The sequence below is a fragment of the Taudactylus pleione genome, unplaced genomic scaffold, assembly GCF_031769625.1.
Source record: "Taudactylus pleione unplaced genomic scaffold, aTauple2 ptg000386l, whole genome shotgun sequence".
Classification (NCBI taxonomy): Eukaryota; Metazoa; Chordata; class Amphibia; order Anura; family Myobatrachidae; genus Taudactylus; species Taudactylus pleione.
In genome coordinates this window covers 10414779-10433120 of record NW_028284787.1, presented here as the reverse complement: position 1 = coordinate 10433120, position 18342 = coordinate 10414779, and the positions used below count along the sequence as shown (strand labels likewise).

The window sequence follows — 18342 nt, the reverse complement described above, 5'->3', positions numbered from 1 at the left end:
ACTTAACATTTTCCAGCCTGGAAGGTGAAACACTTGCTGTTGTGGTGCACATGAATAAACAGCCTGATGATGCCACCGTATGGAAGGTGTCGGCTGGACAGTGGTCCGCCTATCACACACTCAGCTAGTTCTCAGGTGACAGTTCCCATGCATTGTACCGTCATGTGCTTCTGTTAACATACTGTTCTCACAAATGACAACAACGACAACACACTACAGCTGAAAGTTTGGATCTGCCTAATGACCAAAATAAAAAAGGAATCACCAGGCCCCTGGGTTGCCCCATCAGGCCAACAGCCTGTCAAGTCTCCGCTTCCAGAAAGTGGTGCCCCTAGGCACTTGTCACCATTAGGGATATACATGCAAGGGCTTATCATATTTAACAGAAGGCTAATATCATGGAAGTATTTTTTTTATGTATACTAAACTCCATGTGTGAATGCTTATAATGACAGTGAAGGAGATACACCGGCAACAATAATTTGTGATACAGCTACATAAGTGTATGCAAATATCATTGATGGTTACAACAAATTATTTAACACATCTAGTTAATTTGTACAACTAACTTCATGCACATCTTACTTACTTTGCTGAAAGTCCATCTTTTGCCCACCTAAATGACAAAAAAAATACAAATTAGATACAAATTTAATTATTCATAAATAATGTCTAAATTATCTAAAACATTTCTTACTTTCTGTCTTGTGGATCCAGGGCACAGAATATCACAGTGTTTACTGGATAGTGTCTTCTGAAGAATAATCTTTGAGCACGTAGGGGAGATAAAAAAAAATCATAATAAATGTATACAGTGCTGTGTTATATTTTAGCATTAGATAGATGTTGTAATTAAGTTGTGCCATAGAAGACAATTCTAGTACTGTGGACTTGGAGAAGCACACTCAATGGACCTCCTCTGCCACAATTCACAATCACAGCCTGAAGCAGCTCAAATACAGGGAGTTCAGAAAGTTCTCCGCAGAGACAGTGTGCCAAGTGTGTGACTGTCCAAAATTCAAACAGGGGAGCCACTCCAACTGCAAGTGAGTCCTGGCCGGCAATGTTTGGCACCATTTGGGGTTGCAGTTGGTGTGGCTCCCCTATTTGATTTTTGGACTGTGTTGCAGCCCCACCTCTGGAGCCACCACTGTCTGTCACACACTTAGCACACAGTCACTGTGGAGGGAATTTCCGAACTCACTGTAGAAGTGGGAGAGAGGGACTTTTACATAGAGTACTCCTATAATAATGTATATTTATAAACACAAGTTAGTTACTAGAATAGATTAACTAGTACTATAGATTTAATTAAAAAGTTAAGAAAGACTTATTTGTGGTAAATATGTGATTTTATAATTCGGCCAAGCTGTGGTTGTATCATGCCAATGTATGCAATAGGTTCACTTTCCAATTTGATTACACACATGGGAAGACAGAATGGCTGAGAACCTGCCATTCAGCATCAGTACTGATCACATGTGGGAGGAGGATGGCCAGCTTCAACCCAAATGGATGAAAATGTCTGATTCAGATCTTATTTCTAGCCAGAGAATTACACTCAATGATCACTTTGACGCTAATTCAGGGTTAACCACAAATTGGTTTGAAGGGCGGAACTTGGGTGTTTGTGTACTGCAAATGCTCCGTAGTACTGCTCACGAATCTCCAGCAGATACAGTCTTACAAAACTCAGTTCCATCTCTACTTGTGGTAGAAGGGATGTAACTGGGTGTTTACATGTTGGCTAAATGTAATGAGGGTGTGCTGACGGTACTGCGGGCTATGCAGATTTCCACATACTCAAAGATAGAGTGTGTTTGAAAAATGACAGTTACAAGCTAATTGGTTGGCACTTTAGCTCTCTCCTAGGTATGATATATCTCCCCATAGAGAGACAGAAATGGAAATAGCTAAATATGGTTACAAACAAAAACTACTACTGAGACAAAAGTAATATAAAACCACCTATCCCTGATCCTACATCATATATCAGGAAAATAACTTTACATACAATATAAACTCTTTCTAATACTTGAAACAAATTTCCTACAAGCATTTAAGCTACTTATATGATTAATAAAATGATTTTAGCAAAGATGTACTTGTCGCTGCACACTGCTAGTTTTGTAATCCAAGATGCATGGTACTTTTTTGTATATGCAAATATAAACCATAAAGGCTAGGTAGTCATTTTCTTACTTCCGTTGATTGTCTGTTAGAGTGATTCCTTGAGCAGACACCTTGAAGTGCACTACAGTGGAGATTGGCAGTGGATCCTGTCCTTGGGTTATACTCAGTGCTTTCTGCACTGCTTGATATCCTGTAAGGGACTCCAGTTCCACCGAATTCAGATACCAAACATTGCATGCTGGAAGTGATAAATGGAACAAAAAATTATCAACCAGTTCAGAAATTCTAAAAAAAAATGCAGAAGCTATTACCAATACTACTGATAACTGGTAAAAGCACTCTAACTTAATCTTTCAGGATAAACAAAAAAGTAAAAAAATGCTTATGCTTTAATTAAACGTTGGTTTGATACAGTAGAGCTTGGTACATACTACAGATGTGTCCTCATACACCTAGCCTCAATACGCCACGCAGCGAGACTTGCCTGGTGTGAGTGAGCCGTCCGTGCTACTCTGCTAGCGGCGGGCGTCTTTTTTTTTTGTGCCAGAAATGTGCCTTAGTCACAATGCGATGCAACTAGGACGTGCCAGCAGGCTGTGCTGATTAATTTCGTGTGTGACACTTGTATATCTGTGTGCACCTGAGTCTGTAGAGGAACCACAACGGAACTTGGAATGAAAAAAGCTGTGGCCATTAAATTTTAGCACTGTGTATACAGATCCAGAGACTCAGTCGCACACAGATATACAAGTGTCACATAACAAATTAATCAGTACAGTCAGCTGGTGCATCCTAGTCACATTACATTGCGACTTAGATGTATGTTCGGCAAAAAAGACACCTGGCGCTAGCAGAGCCTTATGGGACAAGGTACGCCAAGAGGGACATTTTAGCGCAACTGCAGCAAAGATATATAAGGTCACATCTGTATGTGATTCTCGGCCCAACATGGCTAGGTCTCTAAGAACAGATTATTATGTAGTGTATACGCAGCACCAGGGCCAGACGGTCGATCTAAAACCTGTCGGATCGGGTCCCGATATAGCGTGTGCTGTACAGAAAGGCATTATTCGGAATTTTGTAGTGCATTTTAAAAGATCATCCAGATCCTGCATATTAAAAATGCCACCTCATCGATTTGAGGTCCAGGTGATCGTTTGAAATGAGGCAATTATTGTGTAGTGTGTACCCTCCACATCTGGCGTTACCAGGATTGTTTTGGTCGTCCAAATTAGTCTAGTCCTAGACAAATCTGTCAGGTGTGTACCCAAGTTGTATTACATGCTGCGGATACATCATAGCACAGGTGATTACTCCTGAAAATGCTGAAACATTACTTAAAAACAAATGCCGTGAGTAAATTGAAGGGTCCCATGCTCAGACATGCTCAGGGTACTGTTTACTGCTTGGTTACTTTAAGACAAAGAATCTGACTAAAACTGTAGCAAAAATGTAGCAACAACAAAATGCTTTTGTAGTGAAAAAGTGGGAAATGTTGATACAAAAAATATCATGCCTGACCACTGCCTTTCTATTCAGGGCTGTGAATAACGCCGATATGATATAAGAAGTCATAAAAAGGCAGCAGGGGGAAAGGGCAGCCTTTTACTTATTCACACATTATTGGACAAGACAAGGTTCCAGGGCATAGACAGGATCTGAATCAGTATATCCTGCCCCCTAATCACTGCAACAAAGGTTTCAATGTGAGCACTGCATGTAATATGCAGGAATTACCTAGCAGTTTTGTGTGTAGTGGTATGTGGTTGCTGGGACCTTTTTACAGTAGATGTACTATTTATGAGTGTAGATCGTATCTCACGAACACTAGAACCTAAGTTGCTCTTAGAAACAAATGACATTAGAGCTAATAATATGCAGGGGACCATCCTACCATTCTAAAAGGTCTCCCATTTCTAATGGGTTTTAAAATAAAAATAAAAAAAGAGAGAGAAAACAAGTTGTTAAAAATTAATCTATAAAATGTTTTCCCCCTGATATATATAGGTGGTATATTTTCCATAGCTCTGTGAAAAGATTGCAGTCAGCAGGATATTTTGCACAGACCTTTTAGCTTGACATTTAATTCTCAATGTATATGAGAACGAAATTGTTTAGATAAAGAGAAAAGCATCTGTACAGTCTCAGGATGTGAAGCTTAAACAAACATATGTGCTATTTGAATACATCAAAAATTGAAGCAACAAAAATACATACATACACTGAAGTGACAAAAGTCATGTGATAGCATTATGTAAAGGTAATGGTAAGTGGCGTCACTGTACTGTGACATCTTAGAAATGCCCAGACCTACATCAGTTGTAATCTGACATCTCGTAAATCAGTTTGATCACCGGCTAGGTTGGTCATGGCAAGGCGATGTGAATTATCATGCACACCCCTAGAGGCCATGGACCACAGTTGTCAACAAAGCACCGTGAAGGCTGGTGGTGGTTCCATAATGGTTTATGTGGCATGAGTTGGATCCAAGAGTCTGCCTGAACATGTCATTGACCCGTAACCGCTACTGTACATTGCATGCAGCCCTTCATTGACTTCATATACCCCCACAATGATGGAATATTTCAGCAGGAGATTTCTGATGAATGGTGTGGCACCACGTGTAGCCGACATGAACCCAATCGAGCCTTTATAGGATGTGGTGGAGAGGTCCATTCATACCCAAGATCCTGCACCTACAAATATCAGGGAGCTGTGGGAAGCTATCCAGACGGCATAGGCCAATATCTATCCAGAGGTTTCCTGTGGAATCGATGCAACATCAAGTTGCTGCACTTCGCCGGGCTAAAGGGGGTCCTACACGATACTAGGCATCTATACCATGACTTTTGGCACTTCAGTGTATTTATTACAAAATAAATTGACTAAATATATATCATGTCTAGATGTGTCATATGTGTCCTATACTATTGCTGCAATTGCGCAAAACAGCTCTTCTTGGCGCGTCAGGTCCTGTGCGACTTGGTTTCGCCGAGCATCTTTTTCGCTTGAAAATGTGTCTTAGTCGTAACCCAGCCCCCCTGCAGCATTTTGACGCCTTTCTTTAGTCCCGGGTTGGCCTTCCACCATCGGGATTCCGACGGCCGGCATTCCGGACGGCAGTAAATTACCCACATCCCCTTCAGGCACATGACATTACACAGTTCATTATTTAAATAAGTTTATTAACCAATATAAGGGTATAAAGAAAGAAGAATTGAGATAAGGTTTTATATTAGCACATTCCAGGTACCTCTATAGTGTGTGTGTGTGTGTGTGTGTGTGTGTGTGTGTGTATAAAAACAGAAAACCCAGCACTCACCATGTTTAAACACTCACAATGATGTATAAATAAGTAAATTTAAGCAATGTGGTCACAGGCCACTTGCACCCCAGTCCTGGGAATGGCGAGTGCAGGTCTGCACCCCAAATCTAGGGGTGGCGAGTGCAGTGGATTTCTGACTTTGTTTATGCGGTTAATTTTTATTAACCTTTTGTGATCGTAGCTTTCTCATGCACCCCATGTGCAAACTCGTTTATATTAACCTGTGTCAGCTGTCTTTTTGGTAGTGTGATAGAAGCTATGTCAGGTGACTGCCTTACCTTTAAAAGCCATTAGCTGGCAGGTGAGCTTTAAACCAGGTAACATTTTTTCAGTCTAAACTAGGTGATAGCAGCTAACAGGTTTCCATCAGTGTGACGGATAGTGTAGGACCTGCAGAAAGTGGGGTCCCGTGGTGTGGGCTGCGGGCTTAAATGCATTGATCAATCCATGAACTAAATCCCCATTATTTATTTACTTATTTATACATCATTGTGAGTGTTTAAACATGGTGAGTGCTGGGTTTTCTGTTTTTATTTATTTAAGCAATGTGGTCACAGGCCACTTGCACCCCAGTCCTGGGAATGGCGAGTGCAGGTCTGCACCCCAAATCTAGGAGTGGCGAGTGCAGTGGATTTCTGACTTTATATATATATATATATATATATATATATATATATATATATATATAATGTGGCAAAAAGCGTAGCAGCACTCATCCTTCATTCAAGAAAAGTAACACTTAAGCTGTCATTATAGGCTTTGTCGTTACATTTCTTGAATGAAGGATGAGTGCCGCTACTCCTTATTGCTACAGATTCCGGAGTCTTTCTGGTAATTGAGTGGGCACCCCCTACAACTATTTTCACCAAGAGGAGTGAGTGCCTGTACTGTGACTGTTATCTATCTATCTATATAAATATATATACACACACACACACACATATATACACATTATATATATATATATATATATATATATATATATATATATAAAGTTCCACAAAAGTTGTCACTCCCCAAATCCTAAGTAAGCTCCACTCCAAAGAAAAGTAGATAGCAGCACAATGATAGGCACTCAAACCGACTTGTAAATCAAACAACGGGACAGAGTGGTGTCCCGTTGTTTGATTTACAAGTCCGTTCGAGTGCCTCTCATTGTGCTGCTATATATATATGTCTCTATGGACCTTTCTACGGAGTTTCCTAGTGCCGCTGATTGACCTCTTATATACATACACACATTATATTATAATTACCTGCTCCTTGTTTGAGTAATTCTGCAGCAGAGTTTGCAGCAGTCTGTGGAGTTGTCTCTGCAATCTCTTCCAATGGATCTGAAAGTAAAGAGATCATTATTAAATTGGGTCCTTTTTAAAAGGACATAATTTTGAAATACTGCTACTTGTAAAACAATGCAAATATCCAGAGCTCATATTAAAGTACATTGAAAATTATATTTAATTAAAAGTGTAAAAAAAACAGTTGGTAAGTAAAGCACCTAGGTAAAAAATGCATTGTTATGATCTTCCTGCTATTCACCTTGGCACATGTGCACGGCATACAGTATCTGTTCATACACCTAGAGGGCGCTACATCACCACTAACAAAGTTATATGTACTTTAACAATGTTTATTATCTATACAAAGTCAGGACTAAAAATCAACACTGTTTCTAAGGGTGTCTATATATGTTATGATACAGTTTCTTAGCATGACCATTGACTAATCCTATCAGTGAGTAATTTAGCCACACAATCAATGTCAAATTGTACTGATCCAGAAGTACTGTGATGGTGTTGAATGAAAGTCTACAGTACAAGCAAAAACATTTTACTTCTCGGTAGAAAGAGGACCTAATTCTTCCAGATGTTTGCCTACATCACTAATGATATAAATATGTTATTTAGGAATTATACTTCAACTGTGTTGCAAGGACAAGCACAATTGCAAACAGCGATGACAGGACGAAACTACATAAGAGTCAACACAGGAAATTCTGGCTGCTTGGTTCTTATCTTCTAGAAGTGGCAGTTTTAGCATATGCAGTAACCTAAGTATACTAAAGAATAGAGTTGCTAATCCTATATCCAAATGAATATTTAAGGAAGGTTACCAAACCATGCACACACAGTCAGTAATATACATTTTATGTGTATATATTTAGACAATGACATGGCATATAAATATTGTGTCTAGATTTTTATTAAATGGTCAGTAAAATAGTGAGATGGGTTGGCAAGGTTGAAGACAGCCTCCAATATGTGTATAAAATTATCTACTTATGCTGTACAATTTAATTAACCCATTATTAAAGGATTATTCTTGGACAAAACACCAGTAAGTAGATGCAATAGTGACAAACCAGCACACCTCCTGTTGTTATGTGACAGAGGAATTGGTTTGAACAAGGAAGACGGTGTTTTTGCTTTGTCTGACCCTATCAACACTTGTCTTGCATGCTTAGGTTACTCACAGACGGCGTATGTACATAGGGCTAGACAATGTGCATTTCATATATCTCAATTAAAACCCATTCATGACAATGGAAAACTTAAAATAATGATTTTGATTGTAATTGGTCTCTGGAGAAGTACACATTTTATTGACAAATAAGGTCATGGTGGAGTATAGCCTTATGTACAGTATTCATCCATACATTATGTATTTTGCATCATGAAACATTTAAAATCTGTTATTGTAATAAAAGGAGATTCTAATCTATTATTTCATCCCCATATACTCTTGTGTGTATATAATTTCCCCATATATTCAGGAATATGTGTTTCCTTCCTCTTTCAGACTCAGTAGGATGCTGGCCCATAAAACAACCTACTGATGTGGGTCTATGCCAAAGCTGTCAGCCATGCTCTGATTCCCAGTACAGACAGCATGTACTGCTCACAAAGTACCACTCCTTCCCTACAATAGAGGAAGTCCGTCCAGTAAACGCTCTCCTTCCTACACTCACAGCACTTTAGAAGCAGGCTTAGGTAGCAGAAAGCATGTCTGAGGCTTGCATGTAGGCAAAGAAGAAGGTACTGTATGACCATACATGCCCACTTTGGGGGCTCCCATACAAGAATTCCAAATCCAAGTGGCAAGTGCAAGGAATGTGGTGATGCAATTCACAGCATCATGGCCCACTCTCAGCCTGGGATCAGTTACTTGCGATCGTGCATTTGGTGGTGAAGCTATAATAACGTGAGTCCTGTTGCCTGCGGCAGTGCCCTGGTCTCACAAGAGTCTGTGGGAACTCCCCAAAATTCACAAGCCTCCCAGACATTCTGAGAGAGTAGCCCAATATGTGTGTATCCAGATCATGACTTTCAGCTATGACATGAACCTGCCACAAGATGAGATTCTGTGAAATGTCTGCATACTAATGTGGTGGCAAAATATGTTAGAGAAGGCAAGAACTTATTCCTGAAAAGGGGGCGATGAAACATAGTACAGCGGCAGCTCTTACCTATAAGTCCCGGGAGGGTCCACCAGTCTAAAATGTGCATATGCGCGGGATCGCAATCCAGCACATGCCCACAAATTAACAAACAGGCTTCTAGGGACTGCATCAGCTGCAGCCCCTAGAAGCCAGATAGTGCTGCCATTATAGGAGGGGTATGGCTTCCCATTGGAAGCGCTCTGTCTGCTAATTGCAGTCCAGACTGGAAATCTCAGGGAGAAAGCACCTTCCTCTGGGACTGCCTGTCCGACTGTGATTAGCTGGGGAGTGTTTCCAATGGGAAGACACTCCCACAATGCTAAGCTGTCTGCGGGTGGCGGATTATATATACAGTACATTAATCACAGAAGATACCATGATGGTGTTGGAAAGGCAATGCGATGCAACCAATTCATCCAAACATTACAAAAGACTTAATATTTAATAATATATTGCTGAAATGATATTTCCATAACATTTATATAATGTACTGAGAGATAAACTGAAAATTTATTTAATATCCTGTACAATTTGTGACACCATCTGCTAATGACAGCAGTTAAACCTATTTGCAACACATCCTCTGTTCACAAACTCAATGTTTCACAGAAATACATACACACACACTGTAATTTCACATTTGTTTCTTAATAATAATACAAATAAAGAAACATTTTATGGATAGTATCAACCTTTTTCCTTTGGAAAAAGGTTGCACTTGCTCTGAACACATATTCTTGAGCTTTCCAAAAGTTACTGGATTGAAAAACAAGCTCCCATAGAATGCTTTATTTAAAAAAAAAAAAAAAAACACTTTTCTATACATACCTTTGTCAGGGATGAGTAATTTACAAGGTAGTGCCAGCGGTGTAATGGAATGTTGATAAACCAAAGCTGTTAAACTCCCTGCAGTTAAAAGGAAACAAATTAGAGATAAGATTTCAGTACCACATCAATACTGAAAATTACATAACATTAAAATAACAAAGATTCAATATACATTCCCAGTGTACATGGAATATTTTTCCTGTAAATAAAGCTAAACGTGAAGTTATTGCTTAGCTATTGGTTTCCCCAACTGACGATTCTCAGATAATTCCTTAGGTATTGTCTGACTCTCACGCATTTTTAGAACTCCATGATTTTCCAAGCAGAATGCACAATCTTAGCAAACTTGATAAAAACAAAAAACATATAGGCAGAGGATAGGATGAACGAAGCTTATATTTGCATTCATACTAAAAAACAAAATCTCATATCAGCGTACCTTTCTTAAACGTTAATTGTTTCTACTGTGTTTATGTTTTATACCTAAATCAACATAATTGTTAATATTTTCTAATAATATTTATTATGACGGATTACAAGTGGTTATATATTGCCATCGTTCATTACAAATACATTTTTTTTATGGGCAAAAGAAAGGACACACACACAATCATGCTTTCTACATTGTTCAGGCAAAAATATTTACCAAAATATGGTTCATTTGGACATCCCTTCAGGCGGACACCTTTTTGAACACATTCAATTAAGAAGTGTCGAACAAGTTCATTTGTCAAATCTCCAGCTGAAAAGGAAGAGTATAAATAGGAATTTTACAGTAGTGGTTTATCATGTGCTGTTGCTACTAACAAAGTGGATTTTTATTTAAAGGGAACTAAAACACCATTGCCACTAGGCTATATAAATTGATTAGAGCTGCCATATGTACCAGAAAACATGAGTAGAACTAGCACACTTCAGAGATCTCTCATAGCCACATCTCTTTTTAATTACTGGCTGTGTATGAATCCCAGACAAAGATAATGGCCATTATGAATTTTAGTAAACACTTGTTTGAGTGCGATTCTGATCTCTACGGGGCCTCCAAAGTTTCTAGGGAAGGATACATATGATTATATTCATTATCAATCCCTTCCCTTCTGACCATCTGCCTCCTCTTGGCAAAGATATGCACTTCCTGCCGAGAGGAACACCAGAGACCATTTCCACACAGAGCAGGCCTGGAAATCAGGCTTCAAATCTTCTGCAGCATCTGTGGTCACACGGCATGGAGCTCATTACACTTCCTGCTGCAGCATTCAGAGATGACAGAGAGGACTCATAGCAGCATGGCTGGCAGTAAAACAGGGCCTGACAGATAAAGTGCCAGAATGCACCTCTGTAGTTGCCAGGCTCCGTAGCAGTGTCTACCCTGCTAACCCAGTAGTTACAATATTAATATTCGTCGGGGGCATACTTTAAGGGAAAAAAAAAATAGTATAAGAGACAAGAATATTATTTTCACTCAACCCATTTCTAGTGACTGGCCATTATTATTAGTTCTGAAGTGTGTACGATCAACTTTACAAAGTTACTCATGGAGATCGTAAAGATCCAATAGCTTGCTAGCAGAACCCTCTTACCTCTTTCATAGTTATTACCCAGACTTGTTTTATTATGGATTTGTTCATCAGTTGTAAAGAGCAAGGGAATATGGTGGCGCTATATAAGAATGTTAATAAATAATTAAATCTAAAGTGTCTAATACTGTATACAATTTACTACACAACCTACCACCTAGAGCAACACTTATTGTAGTGATAAACCACTCTCGTACCTTTTTTGTTTAGCTGTATCACAGATGGAGGTGGCGTAGCAACCTTCATGGCTAACCCATAGGCTCCCCTGAAGGAATGGCTATCCCTGACAATAAAGGATCCGGGCTCTTTGTCCTTAAGAACTGCAATAGCTGTATAAAAAAAGGGAAATAATACAAATTGAAATAATGACAATGAAAACATAAAATATACCGTAGGCCAATAGGATGTTACAATAACTTGCCGAATACAAAGAAAATAGCACTATAATCTATTCTATACTAATATAATAATGAACATTGTGTCTGTCTGTTTGTTCCAGGTTGGTGCAAAAACTACTGAACCGATTTTCATGAAAACTGCATCATTTGTAGTGGAATCTCCTAGAAATAACCTGCACTTTGTTTCATCTCGATACAGCAAGCTAAAGCTGAACAATAACAAAAAACTACATTTATTGACATCATCAATGCAAGAAATAGACATTCACTTGAATAGGATAGGCTACATACTGTAGCTGCCTGTACATAGGGCACACAGTGACATTGGTGTGAGTGGTGGGTGTAGGAGCTGCTGGCACTAGTCTATATAGCGCTGTTGGTCACATAGACCACTCCCATTACAGGGCCCTTATGCAAAGCAATACAACTAGTACACCTCAAATAAAACATTTTTTGGCAGAAGCAATTTCATCGTGGGAGAAGTAGCCTGCAACATCTAGTATAATATATATACATCATAGGTATCTGGTACACAAACTACACAAAAGTGAGTGGGTTGTGTAATGGAATATATAGGGAAAGCTACATTACCATGGATTTGCATTAAACAAGCATTCCAATAAAAAAATATATATTATTGTTGTTTGTAAAAGGACCACAGTGCCTGACAGTGGGGAAAAAACAAGCACATATAGTACAAGCTAGAAACAAGACAAGCGCGTGTGTCTCATGCTATAGATAAGGGTATTTGTTAAGAGTCTACCGGTGTGATTAATAAGGGTTGGGATAGCCTTTACAGGGTTGGTTTTCATAGATTATTTGAAAATTTGAAGGGTTTGGGGATGAATTGATTGGGCATGGTCTGGAGCTTCATCGGTGAGTAGTGGCACAGCAGAAGACAGTATGTAGATGGAAGTGAAAGGATGTTACCAGAGACTAGGTGAGGCACAGATCAGTTGTAGGTATAAGAGGATATAAAGAAAAGTATTTGGAGATGATATTTGAGATGTATGAAGAGGTGGTGTTTTCTGGTGGCTTTTTAGGTAAGAGTGAGGTATTTGAATTGGATTTTGAATGATATGCAGGTCAGTGTAAGCAGGGGAATATGAATGCCCAAGGGGGCCCATGTGCAGTGGGCCCCTTATTAGAGCAGTTGCCCCGCAGTTTACCTTATGCCAGGTCTCTCCTCCTCTGCGGCACTCTTCCCAGTGATATTCGGTAAGATGGCCCATGTGCACAAGCAAATAAAGAAGACATTTGGAAAATGGCGCCGCGGAGGAGGAGGGACCTGCTTGCCGCACAAGGTAAGCATACTGTGGGTGCAGGCTGTACGGTGTGGGGCACCCCTGACCAAGTACACGGCACACCCTGCACTAATTGTAAATACGCCTATGAGTGCAAGGCTCTGCACAGGGGTGAGGTGGATGTGAAGCGGCAAGAGAAATAGCTCAGTCTTTGGAGACATAAATAATAGTTAATTTTAGACACATTCTTGCTGCTTTTTACTGCTGCTGCTGGTAGTGTAGATGTGGGTGGATATTTACAAGATGAATAGTTCAGTGAAAACTAGTACAAGATAGGCAAAAAAAGTTAGTTTAAGAAATTATTTCCAGGAATGCAGATTCTTTGATAAATTCTAAACAGGTTTTTTTTTTTTTTTTTTTACAATAAATCAATGCTATATGTGCAAAAAAAACAACACACAATCTTCTCCTTGTTACTGGCAAAAAAATTCAGAGTACCTGACTAACATGTGCAAACACGCTTAAGTTTCTACAAACAAACCCATTGAAGGAAGAATGGTATGATCTTCAAAAATGCTGTGCCAGTATAGACAAGTGTGTAAGAGATAAAATTGTAATTTTACTACATTTATTCTAGTCAAACTGGAGTTTTAGAAGTATGAGCAAAACATCGCTCATTTACAGACATATTATACATATTTCCAAAATAGTAAATTTGAAAAACAAACTCTGATGTGAAACAATGGTTATTAATACACATAGGACCATTACCCACTGGAGTATAAACACTGCGCCTCAATTGAATTTGAAAGAGCAAAGCATGCAAGCGCTTCAAAAAAAATAACACACTATTCTGTGTGTCTATAACTATCTGAGTTCACACTTTCATTTGCTCAGCTATTTCAGTGAATTCAAAACACGAGACTTCAGAAAGTGCACATACCCACTAGGGGTTAACAAGACTGGTCAGTCATGAGCTGTTTTTTTTCAGTTCCTGTCAATAGCCACTACATTCTGTGGAGTTGAGTCATGGCCAAAAGTTTTGAGAATGACAAGTATTGGTTTTCACAAAGTTTGCTGCTTCAGTGTTTTTAGACTTTTTTGTCAGATGTCACTATCGTATACTGAAGTAAAATTACAAGCATTTCTTAAGTGTAAAAGGCTTTTATTGACAATTACATTAAGTTTATTCAAAGAGTCAATATTTGCAGTGTTGAAACTTCTTTTTCAAGACCTCTGCAATTCACCCTGGCATGCTGTCAATGAACTTCTGAGCCACATACTGACTGATGGCAAAATTGTGAGTGAGCCCACTCCCTTGGCTTGAGAAGCAACCCCAAACATGAATGGTCTTAGGATGCTTTACTGTTGGCATGACTCAGGATTGACTGATGGTAGCGCTCATCTTTTCTTCTCCGGTCAAGCGTTTTTACAAATGCCCCAAACAATCTGAAAAGGCGATTAATTAGAAAAAATAACTTTAACCCAAGTCCTCAGCATTTCTATCCCTGTACCTTTTGCAGAATATCAGTCTGTTCCTGATATTTTTCCTGGAGTGAAGTGGCTTCTTTGCTGCCCTTCTTGACACCAGGCCATACTCGTGTTTTGAATGGGATTAACATCTGGCTAGTTTCCTGGCCATGGACCCAAAATTTAGATGTTTTGTTCCGTGAGCCACTGCGTTATCACTTTTGCCTTATGACAAGGTGCTCCATCATGCTGGAAAAGGCATTGTTTGTCACCAAACTGTTCTTGGATGGTTGGCAGAAGTTGCTCTTGAGAGGATGTTTTGGTACGATTCTTTATTCATGGCTGTGTTCTTAGGCAAAATAGGGAGTGATCCCACTCCCTTGGCTGAGAAGCAACCCCACACATGAATGGTCTCAGGATGCTTTACTGTTGGCATGACACATGGTAGTGCTCACCTTTCCTTCTCCGGTCAAGTTTTTTTTCCAGATGCCCCAAACAATCTGAAAGGGGATTCATCAGAGAAAATAACTTTACTCCAGTCCTCAGCAGTCCAATCCGTGTACCTTTTGCAGAATATCAGTCTGTCCCGGATGTTTTTCCTGGAGAGAGGTGGCTTCTTTGCTGCCCTTCTTGACACCAGGCCATCCTCCAAAAGCCTTCATCCTGTGTCATGCCAACAAAGTGATAACGAAGTGGCTCGCGGAACAAAACATCGAAATTTTGGGTCCATGGCCAGGAAACTCCCCAGACCTTAATCCCATTGAGAATTTGTGGCCAATCCTCAAGCATTGATTAGGCAATAATGGGTGGCCATCAGTCAGTATGTGGCCCAGAATTTGATTGCCAGCATGCCAGGGCGAATTGCAGAGATCTTGAAAAAGAAGGATCAACACGGCAAATATTGACTCTTCGAATAAACTTAATGTAATTGTCAATAAAAGCCTTTGATACTTATGAAATACTTGTAATTTTACCACAGTAACATCTAACAAAAAGGTCTAAAAACACTGAAGCAGCAAACTTTGTGAAAACCAATACTTGTGTAATTCTCAAAACTTTTGGCCATGGCTGTTTAGCCAGTCCTAGAGAGAGTGGCAACAGTGCAGAATTTATAGACAATTTGTCTTACAGTGGACTGATGAACATCAAGGGCCAAATGTAATAGGGTGAAAGTTTAGAAAATGTAAGAGTTTAGCAGTAAACTCACACACATTTTAAGCTCGCCCAATGTTATAAGAGTCTGAGAACATGCAAACTCACATGTTTTTCAGACTCAAATATTCTCACGATTTAAACTCTCATACAGATGTTTTCCCATTTTGAAGATAAAACTCAACCAATGTGGGAGTTTACTGCTAAAAACGCTCACATTTTCTATACTCTCACCCTATTACAAATTGGCCCCAAGGAGAGATACTATGTAAGCCTTTCCAGCTTTATGCAAGTCAACAATTCTTCATTTTAAGTCTTCTGAAATCTTATTTGTTTGAGGCATGACTCACATCCAGTAATGCTTCATGTGAAGAGCAAGCTCAAAATATGTGATTGGTTTTTAGAGAATAGGTCATCTCTAACCAACACCTCGGGGTAAATTTACTAGTGAGAGTTTTTAGAAGTGATTTTTAAAAGTGATGTTGCACCTAGCAACTAATCAGATTCTAGCTACTATCTACTAGAAGGTGCTAGTTAACATTTAACTAGCACCTTCTAGCAGATAATAGCTAGAATCTGATTGGTTGCTATGGGCAACATCACTTTTAAAACTCACTTCTAAAAACTCTCACTTTAGTAAATTTACCCCCTCCAATCTTGTCTCCTTGATTGCGCTCCAGGTTAGCATTAGTCTAGGGGTTTCCATAATTTTCCAGTCTATATTTTGAATATTAGATAGATCAATTCAGTAGGGAGGCCAATCCTGGGATTGGGATCGACAGGAACCCGGAAGTTTTCCCTAAAATCGTCCGGATTTGAATCCCGGGATTGGAGCTTCCAATCCCGGGATTTTGTGACTAGTGATCACATGCGCTTTAGTGTTTTTTCTTACGATGGGCAACGCTGAGCACCTGCAGCACTCGCTCAGATGCTACTCGGCTGCTCTGGCTGTGTGCAGCGTGACGTGACATCAGAGGTCATGCTGCGCAGCCCCACGACAGCCCGTCCCTTCAGCTGCGCCCGCCCGACCCATTGACCATCTCAAAACGGGTGTCCTGTGAATTTCGGGATTGATCGTTTTTCAATCCCAAATCCTGGGATTTTAAAAAATTACCCGGGATTGGCCTCCTCACTATTTAGTGTTGACAAGAAAAGTACTGTCATTTGTGTGTCGTTAGTATAAGTAGACTGTATATATCTGCTCTCATCATTTTGATGAAGATCAGATCACACTTTCTGTCCAATTTGTGCAGATATCCAGGTAATTCTAACACACCTCCTTATGTGTGTGTGTGTATGTGTATATATATATATATATATATATATATATACACACTCACACACATATGTACATATACATAAAATTGTATGTGTGTACAAATGATATGGTGACATTTTATTTATGACTTTAGCAGTGACACATTTATCATGAAGTAATCATGTGAATATACATACACAAGGTCAAAGTGAAAATTTAGAAATGGCTGTACTGTATATTAAGTGAACTTTAATGGAATTTGATAGTTCTACAATCAAGGCAGTAGAACTGATGGCATTGTATGCTGCCGCATACTGGACCACTTCCACCAGTGAGTGTGTCTCAATATGGTTGTGTAACACAAGCAAAAATACCTTGTTCTCTTGAGATCTCAGGCTTATACCAGAATTTGGAGGTGTCTTGCACAAATTTCACTGTCATCTTATCAGTTGAATTTTCTGTAAAACAAAATAAAACTACATTTTACAAATTAAGAAACCATTTTTATGATAGCTGTCTAGTATAATACAAAAAATACATTTAAAAACAAAGTAAAAGTCTGTGCAAAAATGAACACAATCAACTAAATTGGTGTCATATAACTCATTATTTTATTCAGCAGTGAAAATAAAACTCATTTGCAGCTAAAGTGTAAAAGACTGCACCTAGAAATAACAAGTGAGAATGCCGATCTCAGTATATTCTCAGGATCCTGCTCTAGAGGAAATGTAGCCAGTAAGAGTAATTAACGGAACTACTAAAAATGCTGTGCATTTCTTTTTGGATGTCATGTAATTTATGTGAAAAGTGAAATTTTGTATTGCAAGATTAAATATTGAATACATTTTTATGGAATTGGTGATAGTTCAGCAGGTTACCACAGAGCCTTTTACCCCGGAAAAACAATTTGATTTTGGCAAATTCCCAGAGGTAGCGGACACCAGATGCCGCTTGCAAATGTCAGACGCACTTTATATGGGAAAGAGCATTTATCTGCACAAGTCGTTTCAGAAGCAGTTTATTTTAATAAGAATCTGTTGTGAATCGACATTTTGATCACATATCCTGCATTAAAATTTCCAGAAAATACAGTATATCATATTTGCCTATTCTGAAAACTCTGGAATTCTTGGGGAAAGTCCCATGGACTTCAGAAGAGACTACATCAAACTACAATTTATGGCATCAAGTGAGGAATGGGGCCATAATGACATGATTTACAAAGCCCTCAGTGGCTTCTTCATCATCCTTCCAGAAACCCTTCCATCGTGTAAAGAAAAAATAATAGGTAAATATGATATAAAATATCTATAACAGTGATTTTTAAAAGACAGATAATACATAAATCATTGGTAGCTAAAAGAATAATACACCAAAGAAAAGTGCATTAAGCAAATCCTGTTAAAGTTAAAACTTAAGAGTACATATGGGGGCAGATGTATGAAGCTCTGGGAAGTGATAAACTAGAGAGTGATAACCGCCCAGCCAATCAGCTCCTAACTGTTATGTTACAGGCTG

At 39.1% G+C, this 18342-nt stretch overlaps 1 protein-coding gene across 3 annotated transcripts in view; it reads right to left on the bottom strand.

Annotated features, from left to right (window-relative positions):
• Nucleotides 1-18342, bottom strand: part of TNS3 (tensin 3) — a 255650-nt gene that overhangs the window by 4866 nt on the left and 232442 nt on the right. For all 3 annotated transcript variants that reach the window (XM_088445714.1, XM_088445715.1, XM_088445716.1), the window contains 8 exons: nt 17199-17282; nt 11500-11631; nt 10372-10467; nt 9726-9803; nt 6715-6792; nt 2203-2371; nt 698-766; nt 590-616 (listed from right to left, as the gene is read on the bottom strand). In XM_088445714.1, the coding sequence (XP_088301840.1) occupies nt 590-616; nt 698-766; nt 2203-2371; nt 6715-6792; nt 9726-9803; nt 10372-10467; nt 11500-11631; nt 17199-17282 (733 nt within the window). The remainder of the gene's footprint in view (nt 1-589; nt 617-697; nt 767-2202; nt 2372-6714; nt 6793-9725; nt 9804-10371; nt 10468-11499; nt 11632-17198; nt 17283-18342) is intronic.